Raw genomic sequence first — 26,856 nt, 5'->3', positions numbered from 1 at the left:
ATCAACATAGCAATATACTCATTGTGACAAGAATCGAAGCACGTCTTTCGTTTGAGATTATTTTTGTATTTCAATATAATTTCTAACGTTGTGAAGTAGCATATAATAGTCTCGACTTCGGAGGTGGAGTTCAATTTTTTCCATATATATATATATATATTAATTTATAAATGTTTCTTCTATATACAATGAAAATTAATTTAAAAGCATTTGGAAAAAAATTACACACCAAAGATTGTAAAATATGTTTTCGCCTATTTAGATAAAAGCTTGATTTTTTATCAGTTGGTGTTTTTAAATTTAGTATGGGCCAGAATTTTCAGGCTTTGTGGTATATAATTACTAAATTTTGTGATTTCAATTGATTAATTATATTTGAAAAAAATAAAGAAGAATTATATTATGCAACTAAATTCCATGCCGCCTTATTGTATTGTTAAATGTTAATTATTTGAAGTAACTAATTAATATTTATTAAAAAAAGAAAATGAAATTTGGGTTGAAGAAGCGCCTATTACTGTTTCTCTCTCATTCCTCAGCCGATCCAAGATTTTTCAGAGACTTTGCATAGAGTGCATCTTCAAGAAACCCACCATCCCCACCCGGAGGCCTTCTCTTCATCATCTCCCCTCTATCAGGTATTCTACGTCTCTCTCTCTAGCTCTCGCTCTCGCGGTGTTTCTTGCTGTGTGTTTGTGTCTACGCACACGCAGGTATCTATGTTTCTTTGTGTCTTGGGAATTTTGTTAATCTTGGACGTAGCTGGGTACTTGATTGATTGAAGAACAAAATTTGGAAACTAGGGAATTTCCTAGCTTTGTTTTTTTATGTGCGGAATTAATCATGTGGGCTATGGTGGAATACGTGCGAAATACATGGCCTTTCTCCGCGTTTGCATTCAGTGACTTGAGGGTATCGGAGGGGATTGTTAAGAAATTACCGATTCCCGAGAGCACGAAGAATTTTGTTTATGCGATTCGCGAGCCGGAAACTCAAGCTGTGATTTATGTGCTGTCGGTTCAGAGTTTGTCGGAAAGGTCAGCTTTGGATGCCGAGTGTTTAATTCGAGAGATAAAGCCTGATGCGGTTGTTGTGCAAATGGGGGGCTTGAATGGTTCAGAGATGAATGGCGTGAAGGGCGGTGGCACTGGATTTACCAAGGATGGTAAGAGTAAGAGTGGTGGGAATGGTGGATGTGTCAATGAGGATACTGTCCCGACGTCTGTTTTTGAGGTTTTGAAGAAGTGTTTTATCCACAAGATTTGTAAGGAGAAATATGAGGATGTGGCTGGAAGTTTGGTGTTAAGGGAAATTTTTGGGGTGAGTTTTAATGGGCATTTTCTTGCGGCCAAGAAGGCTGCTGAGGAAGTTGGCTCTTCATTTTTGATGCTTGAGTCGCCTTTTGTGAAATGCAGCTCAATTGGAGATGATGAATCCAATTCAGGAACAGAAGGTGAGGGTGTGAACTTGGGAACTGGTTTTGGAAGCGCATTTGGTTTGGGGCTCAATAGTTTGGTTCCTGGAAGAATGGGAAGTTCGACTGTCTCTCTGAATTCAAGGGCCTTCCATGTCATGGATGATGTTCAGTCTCAAATGCTGAAGTCGTTATCTTCATATTTGGTTTGCTTCAATCCAGTTTCAAAGATTGCAAGTGAAGATGTTGTTCGACCACTAGTTGATTATGAGGTCCCCCAGTTCGCAAAATGTGTCTATCCTTTGCTCGTTGATTTGCATGATATATTTGCTGACATCCCCTCAATGGGAACTGCACTGGCATGTGCACAGAAGATGCTTTGTGATGTTAACAAGGGAGAAAATGTTGACACTCGACTCCTTTCGGAAGTTTATGCGTTTCGGATTGCCGTTGAGGGGCTCCGAATTGCTCTGAATAATGCTGGCCGGCTAATAAGAAATCCAGTTTCAGCTAACTGTGAGTTTTCTGATCTTCCTATGGAGGACAAGTCGCATGCTATTCTTGCACAGGCTCTTCGAAGCCAGACTAATAAGTACACATCAATAGTTGCGGTAGTTGATGCTAGTGGATTAGCGGGGTTAAGGAAACACTGGAATACTACTGTTCCTCCAGAGGTTAAAGATATGGTTGATGAGCTTGTCACCAATTTTGGAGATGATGGTGAACTTCAAACCCATTCTAGCAGAAAACGTTTATTAGCTGATAAGCCTATGGTAGCAGTTGGGGCCGGTGCAACGGCAATTTTTGGAGCCTCCTCCCTCTCTAAAGTTATTCCAGCATCAACTTTTATCAAAATTGCAACCTTTCATGTCCCCGCTTCTCTACAACTTGTACTGACTCAGACCCAAAAAGCTGTTCTCTTTGCACTTAGTAAGGCTCTTGGTCCAACCAAAGTGGTAGTTCCTGGAATGGCGAGTTCTACATTTAAAGGCTCTGCCATGAAGGCTGCAGCATCTGCTGAGAAAATCCGTGCAGTGGCTCACAGTGTTATAGCATCCGCAGAAAAGACAAGCCTTTCTGCCATGAGAACAGCATTCTATGAAATAATGAGAAAGCGCAGAGTTCGACCAATTGGAGTCCTACCATGGGCCACCTTTGGATGTAGTATTGCAACTTGTACAGGTTTGCTCGTCTATGGCGATGGAATTGAATGTGCTGCTGAGTCTCTTCCTGCAGCTCCTTCAATTGCCAGTTTGGGTCGAGGAATACAAAACTTGCACCAGGCATCTCAGGTAGTAAGGCAAGCAGAGAGTTCCAGAATACAGAAATCAATAGAGTCGCTCTTGTATAAATTCAAAAACTTAAAAATTCAATAAAAGTAATATTGTATACTCAGCACTAGTGCATACTAATTGTTTTGAAGTCCATGCTGAAAGTGGAGTTCAGATATTGTGTAAATAGAATCCAAGAGGATTACAGTGTTGTTTATGTCATCTGATATACTCATCAATAAGAATGGGTCTTTTTTTCGTCAGTGGTTTTTCCTAGGAGCTATTAATAGTTGAGGAGCTCTGACCTCAAGTTTCAGCCTTACACTTTAATATGAGCTTCCACTTACAACACTTTACTGGGTTTATATTAACGTCGCTCTTTCAAAAAGGTGGGAATGTTGTCGGCAAAATTCATCACAAACCGAAATGGCCAATACAAGAGTTCGTTTTCTCATGATGTTGCCAATACGCCTTAATTCCGTGGCCCTCTATGCTTAAGTTTGTTTTAAATGGGTGAAAGAAAAGCACTCCAAATCAGTGAATAATAATTGAAGATTCCATCTTTTGAATGTCCTGTGATCCTTGCAATCCACCATATCAGGGGCATAAAAACATAGATGTGCTCATGAGTGATTTAAGGATATAGTCAAGAACATAACATCTCTTTCAGTTTTTTTCTTCTTTTGGCAAGTCTCTAACAGCACAATATCAGGCTTCAGAAGATCCTCAGGACTATTTGGAAAAACCAAAAAAAGAAAAAAAAAAATTACAGCACTAACATGTCTAGAAATTTGATTACATTGAACTTCATGTACTGATTTATAACTAATCCCTCACCCTTTGATACTTGCAAATTAGTCGCCCAGCGGGAGGAAAGAATTTTCTGGAAGATTTCATCGGTGCCACAATCTTTCCCAAGTTCTTGACATATCTGGTTGCGTTATTGAGAAAAATAGAGAAATACCAAGACTGTGCAGCAGATGGGCATGCAGGCTGCAGCTTTACAGGTCATATAACTGTGGAACTGATGCTGCTTTTATATGAGGATGACAGAAACACCAGGGAGCTTTGCATCTAACCTTCCAGAGCAAAGCATTAATATAAATATTGCTTGCCATTATGAGAATCCTATAAACTCCTGTAATCTATAACTGTGACTTCATCATCCGGAGCATCTAGGTCATTATAGCTGCAAAATGTTAAATCTGGGTAAGATCCATGTAGAGATTAAGGCTAAAAACTGAAAGATAATAGTGATGATGCAACTACTTGCATGGATTGCAAATTGATAATAGTTAAAGTTGAAATTCATTAATAGCCTCCACTCCAGGAAGATAAATGGAATTCATCAGAAGTTACTCTCCTTGTCGGTTTGATTTTTGCCCAAATCCCAAATTTTTATTTACAAAAACTACTGAAATTAGATGTCATAGCTAATCTGGTTGCTGCAACGCATATAGCTTGAACTCAGAGTTGTTTCTCCAGTAGAACTAGACTGATGGATGACAAACTAATTTTCTTGGATCCAGGTTAAAAATATGCATTGACCCCAAATTCTCTAAACTTGGACATTACATTGTGATATATACAATTGCTCATCTCCCTCACTTCTTTTCATGCAGCAGCATTATATTGCCTTTGCTTTCCAAACCAAGGCAAGGAGAGGAAGAAGCCCTTGAGTGTTGCATGGAATCCAGGAATTACTGGAGAAAGACCTAAATTTTGTTTATTACAAGTTCATCATCCAAGATGAATTCTCTATTTTTATCTCTCCATTCAGCCCACAAAACAAGTTGGGATTGAATTGAAAAACTTCCCCTGTGTAATACTGATTTTGGAATCCATTTCCAAAAGCACTCTTCTGAAAGGCCTAGTTTTTGCCTCCAATACATCAATTAATTTGTGTCTTAAAAATTAAATGGCAACAACCAATGTTTCAGCTAGCACAATGTTCGGTTAGATTAAATTAAGAAGAACCACTGACCTTCGCAAGCGCCGAGGATCCTGTCGTAGTGCAGGTGGTAAGGCAATTATTGGTGAAGGTCCAGCTAACTGAGGACCTGACCTCCCATTTCTGCCTCCTTCAAATGGAGGAGGGCCTCCTTGGTCGCGCAGCATTCGCATAGCAACTTCAGGAGGGGCAGGAACAAAGGGACCCAGGGGCCTGCAATCAATTACTATATATTCAATAGACCATTATATCATATCAAGAAAAACTAATAGAATATTTCATGTACTGAATAGAAGAGGGAAAGGGGAGTGAACAGTCCCTTCCAAACTTACCCAGCACCAGGAACAGGCATCAGCACAGGAGGAGGTATATCTGAAGCAAAAGCAGCAACAGGAATACCCTGGCCACCAAAAGAATCAAACATTTGTTCATCTGGGTTATTCCCAGAAGCGCCATCATTATTCGCAAAATCCCCAGATTGGGGGTTCTCAGACCTATCAAAACGTTCATTTCCATTGGTGCGGTTATCACGTTCTCTACGATTTCCTCTGTCATCTTTTAGTCTATTGTCTAGACCTGGTCTACGTCTTTGTGGTTTCTCCTTCTGCAAATAGAAGATGCCGATAATGCACAATGCGGTAATGCTGGAACGAAAAAATTTGGCGATAAGTAGTTATAGAGAAGTCATACCGGAAATGATGGCTGCATGACAGGTGTCCCTCCAGGTGCATTCTCATCACTGCAGTAAATGATAGTCATTGACCATTGCAAGCAAAGAGGCAGCATAGGCATATACAAATGGCAGCACTTACCTCATGTAGTTCTGGAAATACAACTCCTCACGCACTTTTGATGTCAGTTCCATCACAAGTTCTGGGTGTTTCAACTTTAAATGTTTGTGAACAAACTCTGCAGCATGGAAGAGCTTTGTGCAACCCTTTGCTCCACATCCATACTTCCACCCATATTTTTCATCCCTAATTTTGCGGACATAAGGATCCAAAGCTTCAGCAGCAGCAGCATCTATCTTCTCCTTTGCAGTCATTACTTCCAGTGGATCTGAACCCTTCAGCCTCTCCTGCCAATGAGAATCTAATTTCTTCTCCCACTCATTCCCATTACCAATTGTGTCGGAACTCTTGCCATCCACTCTAACATGCCGGAAACCTTTGGCTTCATTTGATTCAACCATCCCATAATAATCAACTCCATGAATACGCCAGAGATAAGTTAGAAGGGTGTCAAGAAGCTCGATCCCTTCAAGACCTTTGATTGTAGTTAAACCCCGAATGATAATGACTGGACCACTTGAACTTCCATGAGACTTGTCTCTGTTCATTCTATCATTATCAGCCCGACATAAAACATTATCCTCAATTCCTTTTTCTGCATCAAGTTTCCGTACAAGAGCCTGAGCTTGTTCAACGTCAACCTGAATTCGTCTGGGCTCGGAGCAGATGGGATGAGCCTTTGGGGCAGATGAAACATCAGACTCTTTTGCACCACCCCGACCAGGCCGCCTTCTTTTGCCACCCACATCTGCCTCATCATCAGAATTAGGTTCGCTGGACTGTTCTGCCTTGCTTGACGAGGGAGGACTAAAAGCAGGACCTCTATTTACATACAGAACTTGGTCAAATAAATAAAATAATACAAAATAGTAGAGTATGAAAGTATGGAGGCCCCAAATCTGCAGGCAACTCTTACAAATCCAAAGTTCCGCTCTGCAGATCTAGTTGAAAATCCTTTGCTAACTTCCTTGCAAGTTCATTCCTCCTGAAAAGGCCATTGATAGCATCTTTTAGATAATACGCAGAGGATTAGGAGGCATTTCATGATGGCGGCAATAGCAGACAGTCCCAAGCAAACTTCCACCGAATAAATATGATGTGCTTACCTTTCAATGACAGCAACTAAGTTTGTTGGATGATATTTGTCTTTTAACCTGAACAGATTAAAAAAAACTCATATAAGGCACATAATGAGTAGAAACCTAGAAAATTAACAAAGATAAAAAAAAGAAGATGTTGATGAAATGTACCATTCTTCATCCTTGTGTGCATTAAAATAAGTTCTTTTCTGAGTTGATATATACTCTGTCCTGTACTCTTGATACCTGATCATACTCAGCCAATTACTAAGATTAGCTAAGAAACAGAAATGAACTGAAAAAGCACAGGGAAGACAAGCATTACACAAAAGGAGCCAATCAAGGAAGGTTAAACTGACGAACTCTAAAACTTTCCCAATCTGACCTGCGCTCTGCTTCAGCTGGCAAAATATCATCTTCAAGCTCCTGAATGAACTGCTTATAAGACATCATTCCTTCCCTGGAAAAAGTCAAGAAACTACATGAGCATATCTACCTTAAGGTATAGCATTGCAATATACTCGATAAAAAAATATTCGAAGAAAATAAGTGAAAAACTCAAAACAATCAACAGATATCCAAGTTCATATACAAAAATCAAATGAGAAAATAACATGACGCAATCATCAAGTGTCTAAGAAAACAAGGCCAAGAAATGCAGGAAACTTAAAGATAAAGACCAACAGCAATAACGTTCTTGGTGCAAGAAACATAAGTATAAAGTTCAGAACTTCCCCGAGGGTTCGTCCCTTCTATATCTTTCATAACTTCAACAGTCTCATTGTGCCAAGCAGCATTCACAAGTTCAAGAATAAGAAGTACAGCAAAGGCATAACTGGTCACAGAAACCGAGTAGAGAAGCCCATTTACATATAAATCTTTATTTTCAGTGAAGCTACTGGGTTCCACAGGGAAAAAATGAGTCTGCTCCTATATTCAGAATACAGGACATTGCATGATATATACCTTTGGGCTCCCCCTGCATTGAAAGCATCAGCAAAACCACCGCGACCTGAATCCCAATCTGCACAAAGAAAGATCAAAATAGCCAATATAAGAACTTTTAAGTGAGGGGTTCCAACACAAACAACCCAAGCATTCCCAGAGTGCTGTAAGTAAAAATAATATGCTGCAGGCAGAAAAGATCAAAAGCAGAGATGAAATACCCAAAGTTCCTAGACAGTACTCACACTATAAGTTGCACAAGGTCAGAAATCCCTTACATGAGGATGAGAGGAAGAGATGGCTCAGTGAACAAGAAAACAAAGTACTAGGAACAACCAGAGCTTCAGATTTACAAATGACATCAACATATACCATGTTTACAAATGACATCAACATATACCATTGCCAGTACTAGCTCAGACGACAATGAAGTTCAACTGCTAACTGCAACTTAGTTTTCATTCTAAATTTCAAATAATTGATGGTAAGATTATTACCATTATCATTACAGATTGTCCTGTTCATATTAGTATATTTCCTGATTGTCCTGAGGCTTAAAATAAGTATTCAGAAAAGGTTGTAGCAGAATTCCATATTCCAAGTCACGAATGGTCGCTCATAGCTAGTTTAATGACAGAAAATCTGCCTTTAGTGGAAAACCAAACAGCAACCAGAGAGTAGTGATTTATGAGTAAATGAAACAGATAACATTATGCATCAAGATAGTTACATACTTACATGTTTAAACCTTATGCTTAATCCTAGTGACGCACACCACCACTCAAGAAATAAAACTAAAATGGAGTAGTGTATTCCACCCAGTCAAAATACCAATAGCAGTACACGAAAAATAACTTAAGTATAGAGTAAAAATGTAATGCATACACAAGTAAGACAACCAATCTTAAATTGTTTAGAAAAATGACATAGTAGATCTGCAAAATCACGAGATGGATTACCTTGATAGCCACCTGATCGGCCCATATATCGACCATGAGGCCTTTCATCAGGATAACCGGGTCTAACTCCCATCTCACGCTCATATCCACCAGGATAATCATATCCAAACCTGAAACAGAAAACTACTGTTACTATGGCCTACTTTGGAAGGGAGAAAAGACACCCTGAACTGCAAACTCAAGGAATTAAAACCACAGAAAGAAATAAGAAAAAAACGGTGCATTTCCCATTTAGCAGAAACCATAGGAATTAGCAAGAAATGAAAATGTGAAATAGGATTACATGTTTGAAATGTAAAGCATGCAAGATACATGCATGCACAAAAAGCAGAAAATATGTGTATGTCTATGCATTACAAGTTTGAAATGATCAAATGTTGACCATAAAACTGGATTCAAATCTAATGTTACGATCCACATTTGAAGCACAAATGTCTGTTCCTATTTAACTGTTGATGGTATAGGTATTCAAATATTAATGAAAACATCAGCTCCAAATGCCTGTACATGTTGGCTTCAAGGATAAATATCAATGCATAAAAAATGTCTGTGCATGCAAAAATCCATTATAAATGTCCTGCCCAAACTCTAGTCTCTCGAAATTTGTGTCTGTATAACCAATGTGATCATACAACAAGACACAGTACTAGAAATATGCATCAAACATACAGCGAAAGTATACAAATACATAAATCAGACACATAAAGCAGTCCTGTAATAAATTTGCAATAGCCCAGTAACTTCGCCGCAAACCAAGTCCCTAATCCATCCAAACTAATAAAAGCCGTAGAAACTAGTTAATAAATAATTAAGTGAGAAATTAACAGAACAGAGCTACAGTGCGTACAAATGATAGAGCAGTGGTAGGAGAATGAACCGAATGCAAGCTCACCTTCGATCCCCTGGCCCATATCCTCCTCTAGGACTTCCTCTCCTTCCATCATAAACGTCGTCCCTCCTCCTCTTATACGGAGGAAATGGCGGCGATCTTCTTGGAGGGGGAGAATGCGGACCGCGTCGGTCACGATAAGGTGGTGGGGGAGGGCTTGAACTCAGCCTGCCTCGCTTGTGATAATCCCTTTCGCGTGGCGGCGGCGGCGGCGGCGATCGATTGCGGTCATAGTACTCACGCCGCGGCGGCCGATCAAAGTCCCGGTCATCACGCCTCTCCCGAGAGTCACGCTCACAGTCCCGGATACCTCGGCGCGGCGGCGGAGGGGGAGGAGGCGGCGATGATGTGGCGTCGGGGCAAGCATCGGATGCGGCGGTGTCTGAGGGCTTGTCGTTGTTATCGGGGTCGGTGGTGTTACTTCTTTCTCGGCGACGCTCGAGGTTCTCCTCGGTGGCGGTTGCAACTTCAGCCATCAGCGACCGCCAGATTTGGAGGCCAAACCCTAATCTGCGTGTGTGTGAGAGAGAAGGAGTGAGTGCAGCGATTTCGAGATTTGGGGGGTTTTGAGAGGAAAGAAAAGAGGAATGGCCAGAAATGTTAATAAAAATGTTCAACCCAGAAATGACATAATAACCCTCCAAATACTATAATGCTTCACGTTTTAAGAAAACATGAGAAAAAAAATGTGAAAAATTCAAGAACTTATTTTTTAATTCGAAAAATTTAATCAAAATAATAAATTACTAGAGAACTACAAGTCTAGAAATGGTCAATCTAAATAAAAAAAATCTTTTTTTTTTATTTTTCAAAGGGAGGGTAGCTTTCAAAAAATAGGAACAAAATGTTTAAAATATTTATCGATGTTATTACAAAGAAAAAAAAGGTAATTATAAATACAAAATGACAATTTTAACGCCAATCGCAGTAATTTATCGTGATCTTGAAAATGATATTCAATTAATAAGATAAACAAATTTATTCAAATTTTTAAGTTTTATATTAATTTAACTGTTTAATTAATATCTTTTAATTTTATTTATATTTATAGTATATTATAAAATATGAACGATTATTTTATCATATGTACACACATAAACGACGTATCACATCGACTGATTAATTAAAACTATAATGGATGTTAGTATTCAAATATCATATCTTTTGAAGAGAAAAATTTGATATAATTGTTCACTAAAACTATGAAGGATGATAATGGTAAAATAATAAATTAGTAAAAAAATGTATTTTTATAAGAAAAAAAGCAACCATTATCTCAAAATTTGTAAGGGCAACAATGTCTTCACACTTGCCTGCAGCTTAGTAGCTTTACCAAACTTCTACACTAACAAACAGAGTATTAATAATTCTGAACATTTTATAAATTTTGGAAGCCCACAAATCTCACTTTCTCAACCTGAATCTGATCCCCAATCCCGCCAGAAGAAACATAGATAATCCCTTTATAAATGTGAAGCATCCCGCAGAATTGATTGAATTTTGACGATCCGCAGCAGAAAGGGTTAAACGAATCAAGAAAAAGGCACAAGAGAGAGGAGAAGAAACAATGGAGGATGGAAATTTCAGCTTTAGTGCGGAGGACCTATCGACGATCGGAGGCATAGCCACCGTGTCGCTGCTGCACTCCTTCATACCGACGCACTGGCTGCCGTTCTCCATTGTGGGCCGCGCTCAGAAATGGACGCTCTCTCGTACTCTCCTCGTTAGTAAGTGATAGTTGTGTTTTTGGTTTGCGTTTCTGTATGTTTCTTTATGATTTTTAGTTGTTTTTTGGGAAAATATGTGATCTTGTCAGTGGGGGCAGGAAATGGTGTTCTGGGCTTTGATTATTCTGCGAGATCTTGGAGGGGATTGCTTGGTTTGGGAGGGGAAAGGGAATTAAAGTTACGAGGTTGTGAGATTTAGTTCATATTTTAACTTAATTGTTGCAGTTCGGAGCTGTTACCTTTGAAATGGGCAAATTGGGTAAAGTTATAGTTGTAAAGTTTTGATGACTTGAGAAAGAATTACATGGAAAATGAGCAAGGAGTAGCTCCTGCATTGTGTAAAAACAGCAGGGAAAATACAATCTCGTTTTGAGTTAGTTAAGCAGTGTGGAAAATGCTGTAAGCATTGCAACAGTTTAATTGTTTGAAGCTAACACACAAAATGTGCACGATAGCCCATTCTTTTCAGCACGTTTTGTGCCTCTAAATCACCTTATTTAGCAATTAGGCTTAAATTGTTGGCACCAGTAAATATGCCATTTTGAAACTTGTTTGAACGAAGGACCTCAGTTGTTTGATTTCACCAGAGTAATTGTTCGCCAAATATGCTAGTTTAATAAAATTCTCAAGCATCGTAGGAAGACAGGAACATGATTAAACAGTGAACTTATCCGAGATGGTTTCTTGAGAAATGAATGGGTGGATGCTGTAACATGAAGAGGCTAAGTGATGGGTTTTGCTTTTATGGCATGATTCTTAATATTTGGTAGTTGGTACTTGTCATGCCTTGCTCTAACTTTTCTCAATGCTTTACGTTCTTCGGTCTGATGCAACTCCTTTTTATTAGAACTGGACATATTCCAACGATACCAGTAAACGCAAAACTTCTGGTGCATATAGTGGTAATGACGGCTAATTGATTATCTGCATGCAGCTGCATTTGGAGCAGTCCTGCATGTCCTATCCACTTCGCTACTCGGCATAACAGCAATCACCATAACAAACACTATAGCAGGAGAGGAGACTGTGCATAAACTTGCATCGTTGCTGCTTGTTATTCTTGGTGGTAGTTATGTCATATTGTTCCTGACTGGAAAGGGTGGTCACAGCCATTCTCACAACCAACCTATGGAGAAAATGGCCGTTGCCGGTCTTGTTCTTGTTCCTGCGTTGTCTCCTTGTGCAACCACTCTTCCAGTATTTCTTGCTGTTGGAAACTCATCCTCCATGATGGTGCTTGCTATCATAGTTTTATTATTCAGGTAAGCATTTTGTTGTTTAATTGCTAACCTTGGCTTCATCTTTATTATAGAACTTTATCATAGACTCGTTACCACATGATTTATATCTTGGCAGCTAGCTGGGTAGATGGATGCTTTGAGGTTTAAAGTTTAAATTGACAATACTTACCTGTGATTGTGATACTTTGTGGAAATAGTAAACACTGCATTTCATGCTTGTGGATCCCGCTGTGATTTTCCTTCCCTTCTACTGTAAATCTTGTACTTCTCCAAAGAAAATCAAATCACCACCTTGTCCATTTTGGCCGCAAAAAATATTGTATGACACAGTGTGTCTAGTTTCAAATAGTTCTGCTATTTCCATTTGACGTAGTTACAAGTATGCTTTTAATCCATAACAGTTCAGTCAAATCCTTGCAGTATTAACATTTTATGATGCTACATTGCAGCACAATCACTGTAATGACCTCACTAGTGGCCCTCTCGTTCTATGGCGCGAGTCAGCTCAAGTTCCACTGGGTGGAACGTTATGACAAGCTTCTCGTAGGTTCAGTTCTATGTTTAGTTGGAATTTTGACCCTTATTTTCCACGATCATGACGGAGATGGGGGTTCATCCGGAGAGCATCTGCATAGGAAAATTATCAGTCTATAAAGATTAGTTTGCATGTTAGTAGGCTTCCTATGTATGGAGATTGCAATATGGTGAATAGTACTAAGAACTGTAAAACTTATGTTCTTTACTTGTTTAATTGGTAATCTTGCGATGCCGATCATATCTTGATGTTCTTGCTCTCTTGATCTTTGGGTTCCGGCTTTTACAGTTTACTCTGTATGCGATACAAGCCTTGAAATTTTTGCTGTAATGAAGAGTGGTGCTCAGTCTTGTGTCTTATTTGTTGTATAAACTAAACTGATCACAGTTTGTGGTTGCTCCCTTTGTCTCGAGATTGAGCAGTATGGAATTTCTTTAGATTTTCTCAATTAAAGCTAAGACACATTTGAAAGCACATAAGATGTAGTAAATTGTTTGATTTTTTTTATTTTAAATGAGCTTAAAAGATTGAAAAAATGAGGTGTTAGCAACTTATAATTTTCTTTGGGAAAATTTAAGAAATTTCTAATCTGTTTATTAAATCTTCACAAACTCCTTTGACTTGGACCACTTTAATTACAAAATCATTATTATTAACATATTGCAAAGGAATAATTTTAAATAACTTAACATTTTTTAAGTTTTAAAAAAGAATCATAAAATATAATTTTTCAATAAGTTTAGCCACACACCCTTTAAATTTAAACCTTATATAAACAACTGACATCAATTTCTATAAACTATGCCATATTTTATTTGAAATTTTTTGAAAATCGAATTTCGTTAAGTATCACGACATCACATGACAACTTAATCATATTTATTTTGTGATCATATGTATTCTAAAAAAAATTATGAATACTTGACATGTAATTGACGAATTTAGCCAATCAATTTTTCCCAAGAATTTTCCTAAAGTATTACTATTATGAAAGTTGCAATAAAATAAACAGAGAAAAAAAAAATTCAAAGAAGTGAGTGATTACAAGGTGGATTTTGTTAGGGCATGGCATCTTTCTTGTTAGAGATAAGACAACTTTTAACATGTACCTTCACATTGTCCTTTAGTGAGGATGTACCATTTTTATGGACACCATTTCAAAAAGTAAATTATGAGTACTTAGGTGAAAAAACATTTTACTTGCATCAAATGCTGCAATCAATTACTTTTCTTTGACAAAACCTCCATCTGCCTTTTGCAACATGTGACAGCATATTAATTATTAAAAGAAATTTTTTAGTCAAAAAAAAAAAAAAAACCCATACTAAAAAATGATATAATTTACAAAAAAATAAAAAATTCATCTTTTTACTATAATTGCCAAACAAGACTCCATAATTCTATAATCTGTATTTTTTTTAAAAAAAATATATTAATCCAAAATAGGATATGATTTTATTTAGTAATTGTTAAGTTAGCTAAAACTTAGCTCGATTGTCAAATTCCAAGTTCTTATTACATTATTAAGGGAGTGTTTGCAAGAAGTTTTGTTTTAAAAAAAAAATTATAATTTATAGTATAGACCGATTTTCATCGTGAAATAAAAAAATATTAGTGTTTGAAAAAAGAATGGGAGCATTCAAGTGCCTTTATGAAGACTTTTAAGAGGTATTAATTAGTAACAGATAGTTTTAACCCCTAAAATAAAAAAGTATTATTACAAGGAGCACATTAAAATTTATATTATGTTTATTTATAGAAAAATCAAAATAATTAAATATATATTTTTAAGAGTTGAAATTATTTTTTCAAACACTCGCAAAAAGATTTTTTTTTTCTTTTTGAAAATTAAAAAATAAAATTATTATATATTTTTAAAACAAAGTACAAAGAGTAAAAAATATAGGTTTATATTTTTCCTACTAAGTAGTGTGGAAAAGAGAAAAACAGTAGAAATTCCATTTACTTGTGATGAGTGGATGGGTGGGGTGGGGTGGGGGGTCCCTACTCCACGTACCATTCTTGTCTCCCTCTGCCGAAATGGGGATTTTTTTCTCATTCATTACACTGCATGCAAGGCTCTGTTGCATACTCTCATCCCATCCCATGATTTGCCTTTTTCCCACCTGACACTCTTGCTCTCACAAACGCACTCACACAGAATCGCCTAAAAGCCTCTCATTCTCTCTCTCTCTCTCTCATCCTTTTTGTGTTTGTCTGCGGAATTTCCTCTATCGTAATCTCCACTGAAATCCTGGGCCTTGAATTCGTTTTCAGATAATCTTTTCTCAGGTGAAGAAAAGGTGAACCCTTTTATGGCCAAGAATTCTGTTCATTCTTGGTTTTCAGCACTTTTCTTTCGTTTTCTTGATGTGGGTTCGCTTCAGTTCTGTTAGTTTTTTCTTCGGTTGTGTTGAATCTTGATTGGCATGAGCGGATTAAAGTTTTGATCTTTGTTGGTTTTTATAATTCGGCTCCGGGTTGAGGGATTCTGAGAATGTGAATTTACCTGATTCATGTAGGGTCTATTGGTGATCTTGAATTGCATTTTCCCCGAGTTTTGATAGTTTTGGTGGTATGAATTCTAGTTGTAAACATGGAGTTACATTTTTGTTTCCTACACTTCTTTGATGGGCCTTCTTTGATTTATTCTTATTTCAGATGGATGTTGATTAGTTTGCTTGAGTGCATTGCATTTGCTTGATTTTGATTAATTCTAATGGATTTCCGTTGAAAGTTCCAAGTTTGGAATTTGCATCAATTTTACATAAGTTTTAATCAGGTTCCCTTTAATGATTTCAGCTGCTTTCAGTTTAAGAGTTGTTGATATGTCCTTCATCATGTATTAGAAATTATATAAGTTCTGGTGGTGAAGTAAACAGTTTTGGATGCTGAAACATATCTAAAATACTGTAATGGTAATGCTGCTAAACTGATAATGCTAAAGCATAGGCTTCTATATTTTTCTGATATGTATTCGTTCAATCGAGTTGTACATATTTCTAATCAGATTAAGCTCTCTGGTATGAGGTAAGCGATTAGAATTTTGAGTGACTCATGTCATTTTTAAGATCTGGTGTAGGATGTTTCGAAGTTGGAGGCATGTGTGCTCAACTAGCAATTAGAAAGAGTAATAACACCGGGTGTGAGTGATGGGAGCCTCAAATTCTAGATTGGAGGAAGACAAGGGCCTGCAGCTCTGTCGAGCACGGAAGAAATTTATCAAACAAGCACTCAATGGCAGGTGTTCTCTTGCAGCAGCTCATATTGCTTATATAGAGGAACTGAAAATTATAGGGGCTGCTTTAAGGAGATTTGTTGGACCTGATGGTCAAGTTGAAGCTTTTGTCCATCCGTTGAGAAGTGCTACTCCTGAGGCACATGCTTTGGTTGAGAAATCTGTCTCCCGGTTATCTTTTTCATCTCGATCCCCATCACAAAATGTGGATGCAACTGCAAATATGTCGCTGTCTCCTTCATCCAAAGTCTCGACTCAGTACCACTCTCATCCTATGAAATATAATGGTTCATTTTCTAGGAAAGTTGAAGAGAAGCCTTCAGTGCCTGTTACAGTATCGTCTTCTGAAACTCCTCCGGTCCCATCGGAAGCCCCACCATGGGATTATTTTGGTCTTTTCCAGCCGGTGGAGGATCATTTTTCTTCGCAAGAAAGGATGGGATTTGACCAGGGTTCAGAGGGCTCTGATGAGATTAGGGAAGCGGAGGGAATTCCTGAACTGGAAGAAGTAGAAGAGAAGTCCTCTCCTGGAATAGAGGAATCTCAGGATTCAGAAGATGAGTTTGATGAACCCTCTTCAGCTTCACTTGTTCGGAGTTTTAGAAACGTTAACACCACAGCAGAAAATATCGTCAATGGTGATTCACCCGCTAATACCAACTTTTCAAGTTTAGAAAATGTGAACAAGGCAAAGGATAATGTTGTCACCGGCCAGTCGCCTGTTAGGTCCTCGGAAAGTATAATATCTGATAGGAAGAAAAACAGTGCTTCTAATTTATCACCACGTGGAGCTGCTTCCTCAAGACTTGTGCATTTGGATGACATGAAGGTTACAGCAAACGGTGAAAGTGAAGCTGAAGATAAGGTTGCACCTAAGGACTTCGTTTCTGGCATCAATGACATTGAACAACTTTTTTTCAAAGCTTCTGAATCTGGAAAAGAACTTCCCCGGATGCTTGAAGCAAATAAATTCCATTTCCGGCCAGTTTTCCCTGGAAAAGAAAGTAAATCTCTGTCTTCCTCTCACTCGTTAATCACATTCTTGTTAAATTTTAGTAGTGTTCTTTTAGGTAGCTTCACAATGAACCTTGAGGAGATAGTTTTTGAAGATTTTGCATCAAGAGTTTGTAACATAGTTGACGCTACTGATATTTCTCCACCTTTAATCATTCCATTGTTGTGTATGTCGTTGTCTTTCTCATGTAAATGGTAATTGAATAAAGGGTTCTTCATTTGGCAGGTGGATCAAAAAGCTTATCATTACTAAGATCTTGTTTCTCTTGTGGGAAGGATCCAAGTGAGGTTCAACAACGTACATCTATACGTGTCAACATGTTTACGGGCGAATTTTCAGGTACCCTTTTCTGGTGACAGTGTGTCAAAAAACATCTTAAGCTTCTCTTTTACGGGGAAAGAATACGGCTGAATTAACGAATCACACCTGAAATTTCAGTCAACTAAATGCTACCACTACATTTTACATGTTTACTTGATTTATATGCTGATAACTGTTGGACTGAACTTTCCTTCTAAGAACAATATACACGTTCGCTGATTTGATCAATATATTAACATGCAATGAGAAAGAAAAAAGAGAAAACAAGTTGAAAGGTTCTCAGCTAATGCAATCATTTGATTACTTTTCTTATGTTAATTCACTTATGAGGTTCTCTCCTTCAATTTACTCTATCTAGAGCCTGCTCGAAATTCCGCCCAGTACTTAGCTTGGCACCGGGCGGAGTCATCTCTTTCTGCTTCATCTCAGAATCCTCTTGTTACGAACTCGACTGATGATGTTGATAATCCTAATGGCAATCTGTTCGACAACTTCTGTATGGTCTCCGGGAGTCATGCCTCAACCTTAGACAGGCTTTATGCGTGGGAGAAGAAGCTTTATGACGAAGTTAAGGTATGCTCAAGAAACTTGGATTCACTACCTTTTATGAAATTGGCAATCTTACCTAGTCTCTGTCTAGAAGGGCAGAATTCATTTGGTTTGATATCTTGATGAGAAGGCAAACAGTACTTGATTCTCTATGTTTATGTATGATATCATCTTCCCTGCTGCAGGCTGGTCAGGTACTCAGAAATAATTTCGACCGGAAGTGCAAGCTTCTTCGACGGAAAGAATCACGAGGAGAGAATGCGGAGAAAACACGTGCTGCAGTCAAAGATCTACACTCAAGAATCCGCGTTGCTATTCATAGAATTGACTCGATTTCAAGAAAAATTGAAGAAATCAGAGATACAGAGCTTCAACCGCAGCTTGAGGAGTTAATCGAAGGGTACATGCATGCATGCATCATTTCTTTTTTTCTTTCCATGCAATTCGTACGTCGTCTTAAACGTCGCGCCTTGCCTCTGATGACAGATTAAGGCGGATGTGGGAGACAATGCTGGAAGCCCACAAGCTTCAGTTTCACATCATATCAATATCTCATGCCCCTGGTAACACACAAATGAAAATTCATTCGGACGCACAAAAACAGATCACCGTCCAGCTCGGGAACGAGCTCAACTCTTTGTCATCCATCTTCACAAAATGGATCAGCACGCAGAAAATATACGTCGAATCCATCGATAAGTGGCTCTTCAAGTGCGTGTCAGTCACACAGAACCCGTCCAAGAGGAGGAACAAACGGATGAGACCTCCGCCCATAAGAAACTGTGGTCCTCCCATATACATGATCTGTGGTGCCTGGTTGGAGATGATCGATGAATTGCCTAGTAAACAAGTCATTGCTTCAACGAAGGAGTTGGCTGCAGAAGTCTCTCTCTTTCTGCCCCGGCAAGACAAGAACCAGGGTAGAGCTGGGAATGACTCTCAGACAACATCTTCGGCTGCTGGAACGATCCATGATCCTAGTATCAGTATGCTGAGAGACGAGGTCTCCGAGGACCGGATGCCTCGTTTTCGGGCAAGCTTGGCAGGATTTCTTGGCCAGTTGAACAACTTTGCTGAGTGTTGTCTGAAGATGTTTACTGAACTGCAGAAGGGCATCCAAGAATCAAAGAGTAACTATGAACAGTTCAAGGCCCAAAGGTCACAGGTCTTGGTGTAAATGTTACAGGTTATGGGTTGGAAAAGGCTGCTGATGATATGAATAATAATGGAGAATTAAGGTATAGAGTGATAAATTATTTAGGGGATAAATTAAAGGGATAATTACATTAATATCCACTTAATTTTGGTCAAATTATAAAAAAATATTTCTATTATTTGAACAATTATGCTGACACTCCTCTAACTGACATTTTCGTTATTAATGTAATAAAATCAGTTCCAGAGCTCATCTTTGTAGTGAAGATACTATTGAGAAGGGGTGCCAGTGTAATTATTTGAATAATTAAATATTTTTGTAATTTGATCATAGTTGAGGAATGTGAAAGTAACTATTTGTAATAAAATTTGTAGCTTAAGCCGTTCTCCATGTATACATTTGATTGAATAAACGACCTCCTCTATAGTTTGGCAAAATTATGTTCATGTGAAAATGCTTTTCAGCATATTATACTTCTTATTTTAGTTTTTGCGTAGTTACAAATAAAAGCTAATTCAATTATTTAATTATGGAATATATTTTGAACGAGATTATGAAAGTTCAATATACTAAGATATTTATTTTATAAGATAAAGTAGATTAATTTTTTTTATTATAAACTAATATTGCATTTCTTAATCTTTTTTTATGTATATATATTGATTAAATTCATATATAAAATAAATAATGAAAAAATTGAATAATATTTAATATACCAAATTAATAAATGGAATTTATAGTACATTATTTACCCTACCTACCACAATCTCACACTATAATCACAGTCATTAGAAACAATCTTCGCCCTCTCATTCAAAGCATCCACGACGACGTCGCATTTGACCATAACGGTTATTTCCCACGTCTTAGCGGACCCCACCTTTATCTTAACCGGTGCTTTCACGTTCACCACTAACGACACTTTACGTTGTTTCTGCGCATTCCTTAACGTCCTCCTAACGGCGGCCTCCAATGCCACGTTGGTCCCCGTTAACGACGTCTCCAGCACCGTCACGTTCTTCCTCGGCTGGTAGAAAGCGGGCAATACGCCATCGCTGAGCTTCGCGTTGTCGAACAAGACGTCAACGGCGCTGTCCTTCAGATAGTACATGCCAACCTTGCCGTTAGGGTTCTCTGCTCTGATGCTGACGTCAAATCCAGGCGAGATGGGCGAGTCGGACGTCAGATTCATCCCCTTTATAGAGATGTTGGTCACTGCATACTTGGGAGATTTAAAACGGAAGACGAGGTAGAGCACTCCGGCGGACACCGCAGCGGCTACGATAAGTAGTAACAGAAGGCAGAAAGTAAAGCAGCAGCAGCGCCAGCAGCAACTCCGGCGGGTTTTCCTGCGGGTGTGTGCCTCAAATTTTCTAGTGTTCTCCGGAGGTGGGTAGCGGAAGATTTGCTCTCTAGGTAGCTGGACGACGTAAGTTGCAGGAGGAGGGACTGGGTTCGAAGGCGGCGGGTTTGGAGGGCGCGGGTGCTGTGTTGAGTTTTCGGATGATGTTGCAGCGGAAGAAGAAGAAGGAGGGGGAGCGGCGGTGGAGGGATGAACCCGTGGATCAGCCATTGTGGATGAAGATGAGAAGAATGTGGGGCGGGGAGGTGTATATAGGGGGAGAGAGAGTTGGTTGTTTGGGGAGTTTGGTTGAGGACTGGGGTGTGAATATTGGCTGTCAGTGAAGGGGAGGAGAGGAGTGATGGAGAGAGAGAGAGAGAGAAGCAGGTGTTGTCTGGGGGAATTCCAAATGGAAAGTGCGTGCGTGGGTGTGTGAAATGCGTAGCTGTGTGATGAGTAAGGCCCGCGTGAAGACAGTTGTTCAAGGGATTATGCCTGGATTTTTTTTGTTTCCTTCCCACTTATGACTTTCTAGTGTAAGGTAGCTATTTTGTGTAATTCAATCTTCGCTTTCAAATTTTATTATATTCTTTTATATATATATATATATATCTCAATGTATGTTTTATGTATAATTTTTTTAAACAAAATATATGGTTTATGTGTATATGAAATAGAGTAAACAAATTAATATAAAAACCTTATTGGAAATGGCTTTGGTGAGGCTGGTGCTGAGAAGGAGCCTGCAACTAAGGAGGAGGCAGAGAAGTTTCAATGCTCACGGAGAAAATTGTTGGGGAAGGGGATCCCCAATCTCTTCAAACTTTAGTCCAATTGAAAGTGAGGCATGTGGTATGCTATGGATTTGGGGTAAGGAGGGGGCAGGGACCCTACCAACCATGATTGGATTGATGATGGAGGAAAGTTCGTCTCCAATTAGAACAGAGGCGTCTGGTTTGATTGCATCAAGCTCTCCTTCTCTACACACACACAACATTCAAACTAGGATGTTGGCAAACCTTAACCTGCCTAGGGTTTTTGCCTAGATTATCTTTCCCATCTACGATAGACCTCATCCAATCGAGTTCTCGATAGACTAAGGCTACTTCTAGCGCTCATATTGTTAAACCTCATCCTAAGAGAGGGACGAGGCTTGAGATATTTGTGGGATCGGTGCAACTTAATACGAACCCTAGACTGCATAGGATATATTCATCAAGCGTTTTTAAAACTCCTTTAGAAATACTATCTTTTATACCGCCGGAGGTACAAAATGATGTGGTTGTGGTTAAACCTACAAAGGAGATATGGACGTTGGGGCAAAGAGATGGCGGACCAAGGCGGTTGGATACTTTCTAAGATGCTGACCGTATTTCCCTCAATTGGATGCTTTTGTGAAATCTACCTAGCTTTCAGTGAAGATGGTGACAACCTCAACAAGTAGGTTCTTCTTTTTCACATTCAAGACCCTAGGACCAATTGAAGAGATCATTGAAAGGGGCTTATGGCTAATTCAAGAGAATGCGATAATACTACAATAATGGGAGCCTAGAATGGCTATGAAAAAACAACAACATACACGTATACCTGTGTGGGTCAAGCTAAAACACCTTCCAATGGAATATTGGATGACGGAAGGGCTCAGTGTAGTCGCCAGTGGTACTGGGAAGCCCTTGTACCCAAATGCTATCGCAAGAGCTTGCTCTAGGATCCATTATGCTAAAGTTCGTGTAGTAGTAAACTTCACCAAGAAATTTAAGAGACAATTTGTGGTTGTTTATCAGACAGAAGATGGACAATAGAGAAGTATGTGTCAAGTTGATATTAAATATGAATGGACTCCATCGATATGTAAAGAATGTGGTGCAATGGTCCATTCAGTGGCTAACTGCCCCAGTAAGATGCCGACCCCAAGACAATAGAAAGAGCTTCATGTGTACGTACCAAAAGCTGGCAAGGGAAGGTGACAAACTCTTAGCAGACTAAGTCTGGAAATGAAAGGAAGACGGTAGATCAACTAAAGAAGCCAAAAACCCCTCATAACAGTAGGCGGAGTGAGAAAGTAAATCAAGTATTAATTTATAACCGATTCCAATTTCTTGACAAAATGTAGGATGAAGTCTTGGCAACTTAATGCCCTAACAGAAGCAGCCATTTGGATGATACTCATGATTAATCTGGGAGCATAGAATGTGCGAGGCTTAATAAAAGAGAACACCAATCAGTTGTGAAAGGGTTGTTTGTTAAGTTTAAAATGGAAGTGATAGGATTAATAGAGACGACGGCTACAGAGCATAAGGGGGATTTTGTTTAGAACACAATTCAATGCTAATGGAATTGATTCACTGATTACCACTCAGGGTTCTGATAATAGAATCTGGTTAGGGTGGAATGGTGTAGAGATTAATGTGAAAGTCATAGAGTCGAGCAGATAACTTAATCATTGCAAATTGCAACGTAAGAACAATCTTGGATCTATGTTCACTACTTTTATTTATGGGGTGAATGACCATATTGGACGACAGGATCTCTGGAACACCATTATTTAGTATTCACCAGCAGTAGAGGGAGAACCCTGGACCTTTTTGGGAGACTTTAATTGTGTATTAGATGATAGCTATGGGGACAACAACGCACTAATGGAAGAATTTGCAGCCTGCTTAACTGAAGTTGGCCGTCTCACCAGTTTCTTAAGTCAAGCCGTATTTTAGGTTTGAAAATTTTTGGGCATCTGATCCCAGATTTTTACGTAGAGTTGACTATGTATGGGAGAACCCAGTCTTTGGTACTGTGATGTATGCAGTAACAAAAGAAGCTTAAAGCTCTCAAGGTTACCTTCAGAGATATGTGAAGGAAGAAATGTGTGGTAGCTGTGAATACTCAAAAAGCCAGGAGTTCCTCATAGATTTCAAGAGTTTGTGTTGGCTTTTCTACAAGTCGGGTATTGCTAGAGGTGGAAAAACTCAATGACGATACAACAGGAAAATGAGATAATCAAGCAACGTACAAAGACTGCATGGATATGGGGATATGTACTTACTGGAAAGAAATTTTTTTTAGATACAAAGTAATGATGGTACAGTGATTCAAGTTCCGGAGACGGTGGCTCAGGAGATTATACAGTGGTTTGAGATAATGTTGGGTGGGGGAGAAGACAACAGTCTATTGAGTTAAAACCTTTTAGACCATAATCTAATGGGTACATTATCAGTGGAGCAGCAACAACAGCTTACCGCCCAAGTTACAGGTGTTGAAGTGAAGCATGCAATGTTCCTTATTGCCAAAGACAAAGTTCCAAGTCTAAATGAGTATAGTGCGTGTTTTTACCAAAAGAAATAAAACTTGGCCTATTATAGGGAATAAAATGAGCATTGCAGTCAAGCAGTTTTTCAGAATGCGCAAATGTTGAAACAAATTTAGGTTTGATCGGTATAATTTGGACTTTTCGATCAAATAGTATGGGATTTAGTCCTCAAACTTGAGGATTAATACAGTCTTATATATGGGATAACCGTATTTAGGGTCTGGTAAGAGATGATCATGTTCTAATGTGGTTATAATAAGCCTTGTTCCAGTGCAATCAGAACGTATATGAAGATTGGTGAGTTCCAAGAGAAGATCTGTGGCCTATCATGAGACGATAGCTATCCCCTATGCGTTTTGATGTGTGTTATGCTCTCGAGAGTCTGTGGCCACAGCGGGTGATCAAATAGGAAAGTATTTTTCTAAGTTGATCAAGTGGAGAAACATAATCAGAATTTAAACGTAGATGACTAGTCCAAAATGAGAACCGATGACCAACCGTGTCCTAAATTAAGATCGGGATATGGCTGGTGGAATGACCATACCCTTATGGCACTTGGTAGCATTAAGGTTCACACCATTTTCACCTATTCTCTAATGTCATGGACCGTTGTTAGACGACCACTTTCGAATTAAGTGTTAATCAAAAGTGATTAATTAAGTATGATTTAATTAATCTAACACAAAAATATTTGCCAATTAAATTATGTATTGACACAAGCCCAAATTTAGCTGAAAGTGAACCTACAAAGTCACACAAAACACCACTCAAGGAAATAGTAGAATTAATTCTAAAGAATGAATTAATTTAAAGAGTTTCAATTAATTCAAGAGATTAAATGATATGATCATTTAAATGGGAGAACTCATGTGATGGGAAGCCCAAAATTTAATTAATGAGAATTAAATTTTGGATTAGATTTAATTAATTTGATAAGATTAATTTTAATTTAATCGGATGAATTAATTAATAGGATCAATTAATTAGAGTTTTTTGACTTGGTAATTTAATGAGATTAAAAAAACCGAGTTGGGCTCAATTATTTGATACATTAATTAATTGGGCTATGGGCAAGAATTTTTTTTATAAGATCAAATAAATTCAACTTGGGCTTTAAGATTGATTGGATTAATTCTATGAAGGACCAAATTTATGGGATTAATTTATTTTTGAATTAAGCCCAATAGGATATATATATATATATATTTATATATGATATACATATATAAGTATGAAATTGTAAGGATGAGTAAGTTATTGCTTGAATACTTATGATACTAGTAGGTAGTGTACTATAAGGGACACACATTGTACCTATTTTTGACATGACATGCAATGTAAACATGTATACATACAATACAATAAGAATATAAAATGTCTCTTGTGATTATTTGTGGAAAGTTACATGATGATCTATATATATACACAATTGTAAGACACCACCATTTGTCTTGAATTTTTATTGTTTCGACCATTGTCTATACATTTTTTATTTATTTTAAGTAGACTCTTTTTTTTATATTGTATATTTGTTGTAGTTGCTGGTTGGACCTAATATTTTTGGGTTAAATACAACTTTTAATGTCACAGGAGAGTAAATTACACTTTATTTTTTTCACAAGAACTTTTCTGTACTTTTCCGTTAACACAGAGGGATAAATTATATTTAACCCAAATATTTTACCATATTATTGCTAGTACGCTACCATATTTTTGGGGCCATGTTTCATAATTTTGTGAATTATTTCCAAACCAAGCCCATTTTCTTTAGGGCCCGTTGGGCTACACTAGAATTCTAAGATTTAAATACTTGCAAACTTTATTTTCGAGAATTAATTTATATTGGTCCAATTTGTATTAAACATGATTTGCCCTTACTTTTAGGCCCGCTGGAATTTAGCCCACATTACTTTTCTAGTGACATAACACAACATATTAGAAAATAATGTATTTTATTTCAAAACTACATTATCAAATATTTAGAAAAATATAAAATCGTGAGACTTGTAATATTAGTAATAGTAATTTTATATTTAATATAATTAAAATTAAAAAAATATTAAAATAAGTTAGAAACTTATTACTCGAACAAACATTTATAGCATCTTAAAAATGTCGTTCGGGCTAATAATAAATCAAAGTGATTAATGAACATGTTTGTGCGGAGCAATGTGCCATCAAAAAATGCCATCAAAGACACCTTCTATCTTTTATAAAATTACAAGTGCCCCTAAGAGGATGCTGATGTAATTTTCATCGAAGAATGTCGATGCAAGTTTTTATCCCGATTGAAGTGCCGACGAAAATTATATTTATAACCTCGTAAACAGTACTATAATTTATTTAAAAATATAGTATATTTGCATAATTAAATTTAATAATAGAGATCATGACCACATTTACCTCATTATTTTTTAAAAAATCATAACCCCTATGTGGTACAAATTCATGTACCATTGCTTCCTAGCCAGCTTGAAAAGGCATATATGGTTCTTGACAACTCAACTACATTCAATACTTAGCTTTCACATCCAAGAAGCATTTGCTTAGGCTATATCAAAGGGCAGCATATCTACACATGTAGATCCTATGTTCCCTTTTCTCCATTCTTTTTAATAAAATATAAACACCTAAATCATGTCAAGAACACAGATTAGTCATTATTTTTCAATACGTCTTGGGATCCATAAACCCTGAAAAATTAAGATTATCCAGTACGTGGGCTCCACTAGAAAAACGAGCACAATATCTCAAAACATGACGACCCCAAAACTAGTGAAAACTTACGTAATAGTACAACATCCATATAAAATATTCGTAATTGAATATAAAAGAATTAGCCATGTCACTAATAGTACACTCATTTCTCTTAAAGTGCTAAAAAATTTTAAAATACAAAAAAAAAAAAAAAGTACATGTATGCCACTTAGGTTTTGATCAAGAATTGTCTAGTGAATATGAGACAAGCATCTGGCTGACAACCTCATCAACTTCTTTTGAGGAGTATTATTACAATACATATGATTAATTAAACTAATAATTGTGAGGGAGAGATATATTAATTAATTAAATTAATGATAATTTTGGTTATTGGATAATGCAGAATTTGGATGTTGGTGCATGCATATG

The 26,856-nt window shown here is 37.7% G+C and overlaps 5 protein-coding genes across 8 annotated transcripts; 3 read left to right on the top strand and 2 right to left on the bottom strand.

The window, feature by feature from the left end:
• The first annotated feature begins 483 nt into the window (after window positions 1-483).
• Window positions 484-2,948, top strand: LOC105170968 (uncharacterized). The gene has a single exon (XM_011091941.3). It carries the CDS (start codon window positions 844-846, stop codon window positions 2,788-2,790), a length of 1,947 nt encoding a protein of 648 aa, XP_011090243.1. The 5' UTR covers window positions 484-843; the 3' UTR covers window positions 2,791-2,948.
• Window positions 2,949-3,328: 380 nt separating this feature from the next.
• LOC105170967 (serrate RNA effector molecule) lies at window positions 3,329-9,892 on the bottom strand. Its single transcript, XM_011091940.3, has 12 exons — window positions 9,303-9,892; window positions 8,411-8,520; window positions 7,473-7,530; window positions 6,892-6,966; window positions 6,678-6,752; window positions 6,534-6,581; window positions 6,344-6,412; window positions 5,449-6,249; window positions 5,327-5,375; window positions 4,969-5,240; window positions 4,670-4,849; window positions 3,329-3,874 (listed from the first exon to the last, which is right to left on the bottom strand). Exons 1-12 carry the CDS (start codon window positions 9,773-9,775, stop codon window positions 3,814-3,816), a joined length of 2,271 nt encoding a protein of 756 aa, XP_011090242.2. The 5' UTR covers window positions 9,776-9,892; the 3' UTR covers window positions 3,329-3,813.
• Window positions 9,893-10,668: 776 nt separating this feature from the next.
• Window positions 10,669-13,042, top strand: LOC105170966 (Fe(3+) dicitrate transport system permease). The gene is made up of 3 exons (XM_011091939.3): window positions 10,669-11,026; window positions 11,961-12,288; window positions 12,717-13,042. The coding sequence occupies exons 1-3, from the start codon at window positions 10,867-10,869 to the stop codon at window positions 12,919-12,921; spliced, it is 693 nt and encodes a 230-aa protein (XP_011090241.1). The 5' UTR covers window positions 10,669-10,866; the 3' UTR covers window positions 12,922-13,042.
• Window positions 13,043-14,874: 1,832 nt separating this feature from the next.
• Window positions 14,875-19,535, top strand: LOC105170964 (uncharacterized). Of its 4 annotated transcripts, none has more exons than XM_011091936.3 (6): window positions 14,875-15,094; window positions 15,885-17,044; window positions 17,281-17,394; window positions 17,735-17,949; window positions 18,111-18,325; window positions 18,412-19,535. In XM_011091936.3, exons 2-6 carry the CDS (start codon window positions 15,955-15,957, stop codon window positions 19,100-19,102), a joined length of 2,325 nt encoding a protein of 774 aa, XP_011090238.1. In that variant the 5' UTR covers window positions 14,875-15,094; window positions 15,885-15,954; the 3' UTR covers window positions 19,103-19,535. The 4 variants fall into 4 exon arrangements, with proteins under 4 accessions (XP_011090238.1, XP_011090236.1, XP_011090237.1 ...); XM_011091934.3 differs by having other exon boundaries at window positions 14,875-15,105; XM_011091935.3 differs by having other exon boundaries at window positions 14,875-15,105; window positions 15,874-17,044.
• Window positions 19,536-19,766: 231 nt separating this feature from the next.
• Window positions 19,767-20,824, bottom strand: LOC105170963 (Late embryogenesis abundant (LEA) hydroxyproline-rich glycoprotein family). The gene has a single exon (XM_011091933.3). The coding sequence runs from the start codon at window positions 20,652-20,654 to the stop codon at window positions 19,839-19,841; it is 816 nt and encodes a 271-aa protein (XP_011090235.1). The 5' UTR covers window positions 20,655-20,824; the 3' UTR covers window positions 19,767-19,838.
• Between the last annotated feature and the right edge of the window lie 6,032 nt (window positions 20,825-26,856).

The sequence above is a fragment of the Sesamum indicum genome, linkage group LG9 (assembly GCF_026168435.1).
Source record: "Sesamum indicum cultivar Baizhima isolate 11 linkage group LG9, ASM2616843v1, whole genome shotgun sequence".
NCBI classification, from domain to species: domain Eukaryota; kingdom Viridiplantae; phylum Streptophyta; class Magnoliopsida; order Lamiales; family Pedaliaceae; genus Sesamum; species Sesamum indicum.
This window is presented reverse-complemented; position numbering and strand designations above follow the sequence as displayed.